General features: G+C 69.4%; 1 protein-coding gene across 1 annotated transcript in view; it reads right to left on the bottom strand.

The window, feature by feature from the left end:
• Positions 1–2644: 2644 nt before the first annotated feature.
• CKB (creatine kinase, brain) overlaps positions 2645–3039 on the bottom strand; it is a 2866-nt gene continuing 2471 nt past the window's right edge. The window contains exon 7 of the mRNA XM_012724477.1: positions 2645–3015. Within this exon, the coding sequence (XP_012579931.1) occupies positions 2837–3015 (179 nt within the window). The 3' untranslated portion in view covers positions 2645–2836. The remainder of the gene's footprint in view (positions 3016–3039) is intronic.

The raw sequence follows: 3039 nt of genomic DNA, 5'->3' as shown, positions 1-3039 counted from the left end.
CTCTGATGTGTGGGCGCTTGGTGGCCCGAGGTGTCGAGAGCTAGGTCTCCTGTGCTCCTGAAGACCCCGCGGGAGTGTCAGTTCTTTTGGGGAATTGTGTTGTTCCTAGGGTAACCACCCTGAGGGGAACCTTGCTCTGAATGAGGTGTGGGAACTCCCAGAGTCTGGAGGTGCGTCACCATGGGACAGGGCCAGGGCCTGAAAAGGGGCAGACGGGTAAGGGCCAGGTAAGGGCCGACTCCCGCCTGAGGTGAGGCGGGCGCGGGCTCCGGAGACCTGGGCGTGGCGGAAGCATACAGGGCCCCGGGCGGGCAGCCAGCAGCCGTCCTGGCTGAATGCGGCTCGGCCCCCCTGGGGCCCACCGGCCGCACCCACCCCGCGTGGCAGAACCCAACCTGGTGCCTATGGCACCCCGCCCGTGGCCTGGGGCTGCCCAGGCTGGGGGCAGGGGTCTGCAGCACTGGCCATCTGTCGGAAGCCCGGGGACTGGCGGGCCCTCCGGCCGCGTGGGTGCTCACATCAAGCCTCAGCCTCTGCTGTGCCCCCGCCTGCGGCTGTCTGCCGCCCAGCACCGGTGATCCTGGGCCAGCGCCGGCCGCCAGTCCCAGCACGGTTGCCCCGTCAGTGCGGGAAGGGCCGCAGTCCAGATGGGCACAGCGCCCAGGCGCCGTCCCAGGGGCTGGAAATGGCGACCAGAACTGGGAACCTCCCAGCCACGGCTGCCTCTTGGGCTCCTGCTCAGAGAAGCAGGTGGAAGGTCTGGAATGTTCTGAAAGCCGTAGGGCAGGGAACAGAGCCCCCGCGCCGGCAGGGCCTCCCCTCCCTGGCCTCGGTGCCCTCCGCCGCCTCAGCGCTGCCGGAGGCCGGTGGCGCCCCGGCCAGCTGCTGCCGCGCCAGCCCACATAACCTGCCTGCCGCCCCTGCGCCCGGCTGCGTGGGCCTGGCGCACCTGTCCTCGCACCTGGCACCCCCAGGCTGTCGCTGGCCCTGGGGACATGGGTCAGTTTTCGCTGTCACTGTGGTGGACGATGCGTGGCATTGGAGGCTGGAGGCCAGGGCTCCTCTGGGTGGGAGCCTGCCCCCACACGGGGGTGCTGCAACCCAGGCCCCAGGCCCAGCCGCCAGCGGCCAGGTTCTGGCGGTCACACCCATGGTCCCCCGCCTGACGGGGCTCCTTGGCCTGCCCATGCTTGGATAGGATTTCGTCAGAAATCAAAATGACCCGTTTGCAGGACAAGGCCAGGGACGGGCAGGGGAGGGGCTGGTAAGCCCACAGAAGGGGGTGCCCAGCAAGCCCTGCCCTGGCCTGGCAGAGCGGCACTCGGCCAGCCAGTGCCAGGGAACGTGAAGGGGAGATGACTGGCGGGAAGAGCGCAGGGCAGTAGCGATTGGGCACTCAGACCTGGACGCGGCTTCTCCACTGCTCTGGGCCCTGTGCGCCCTCCTGGGGTGTGGCGAGAGCCCACAGGGCAGTCCCCAGCAGCCTTTTTCCCTGGGTACCAGGAGCAAGGCGCCTGCCTGGCCAGGGCCCCCAGGTTCCCATGTCCCTCCAGCCTGGGTCAGCGTCTGGGCGCCCCCAGCTGTGGTGGGGGCTCAGCCGGCCTGTGCCCTTGGGACAGGCTCCGCCCATAGGGCGGCCCCTTGCTGGCAACAGCGGCCTGGCGGCTCCCGGCCACTGGGGGGCGCCTGCGCGGGGCGCGGGCCAGTCGCCAGACCAGGCATGGCGGCTTCTGCTTATCAAGCCACCTCTGGGCGGGGACCCCGAAGTGAGGGAAGGCGGCCCTAACAGCAAAGTGGCCAGCCAGGAACTGGCCCCGGCCCTGCGCCCTTGCCGGGCCCGGCCTTCTGCGGCCACCTGCCCTGCGCGAGCCCTGAAGAGGCGCTCCAGGTCAGGCCCCTCACAGCTCCTGTCCCCTCCCCCCCACCGACCCCCAGCTGGCTTGTCTGGGGGTCAGGAGCCCTCTTGTCTTTATTGGGCACGACTGCACAGCCCAGGGCCCAGGATGCTGGGACACCAGCCATGGATGGGGGGTCACCCGGAGGTGGGGCGTGGTGCGAGGACCGCGTGCGGCCAGCAGGTGGCAGCGCAGACTGCCCAGGCGCAAGGGTGTGCGGGAGGGGGCGCTGCCCACATCCTCAACGAGTCCTCCCTCTCCCCGCTTCAAGTGAGACCCCCAGTGAAATCTGGGAAATGGGCAGCGGGGACTGGGGGCTGGATTAGGACCAGAGTCTGGGGGACTCCACCCGGCTGCCGGGGAGCCGGGCGCTGCTTCCGGAAGCAGACAGGGGAGGCCCCGGGCCCTGAGAAGTGGGGCGAGGAGGTTGAGGGCTGCTGCTGAGCAGGGAGGGGGATTTAGGGAGCCCGAGGACCTCAAAGTACTGGGTTTTCTGGGCTGTCCCCTGGCTGATTACCCCGCACGCCTCTGGAGAGGGGCCCAGCAAGACGCTGGCTCCGCCCAAGCCCGCTGCTGCTGGCCCGAAGCCCCGCCCTCTGTCCACCCTCCAGCCAGCCCACCTCGGCCCTGCAGGGAAGCGGCAGAGGACAGCGGCGACCATCCCAGCTCGCAGAAAGTGAAACCGGAAGGGCTGCCGGGCGGCGGCCTCCCTGTGCAGGGCCTGCGGCCGGAGGGGCACGCTCAGACAGCGCAGGCCAAAACCTACTTTATTTCAGCATCAGCAACATCTTAGCCATCACAAAAATAAACTCTACCGAGGGCGACGGGCGTCTACGGCGAGGCTAAGGCTCGGCCGCCAGGCGGAGCGCGTGGGGCATGGCGGGCACTGCCCGGCAATAAGTTAGGAAGCAGCGGGCTGGTGGCGGTGCAGGCGGCCGGCGTCACTTCTGGGCGGGCACGAGGTCGTCGATGGCCTGGCCCTGCTCCAGCCGCTGCTCCATCTCGATGAGCAGCTTCACGCCGTCCACCACCATCTGCACCAGCTCCACCTCAGAGAAGCCCAGGCGGTCGGCGTTGGAGACATCGAAGACCCCGCCCACGGCGGCCGTGTCCACGCCCCCTGGGAGAGCAGGTCAGGGCAGTG

The sequence above is a fragment of the Condylura cristata genome, unplaced genomic scaffold, assembly GCF_000260355.1.
Source record: "Condylura cristata isolate star-nosed mole 26May11 unplaced genomic scaffold, ConCri1.0 scaffold00013, whole genome shotgun sequence".
NCBI classification, from domain to species: domain Eukaryota; kingdom Metazoa; phylum Chordata; class Mammalia; order Eulipotyphla; family Talpidae; genus Condylura; species Condylura cristata.
Note: the sequence above shows the minus strand (reverse complement) of the source record. Positions and strands in the feature narration are given on the sequence as shown.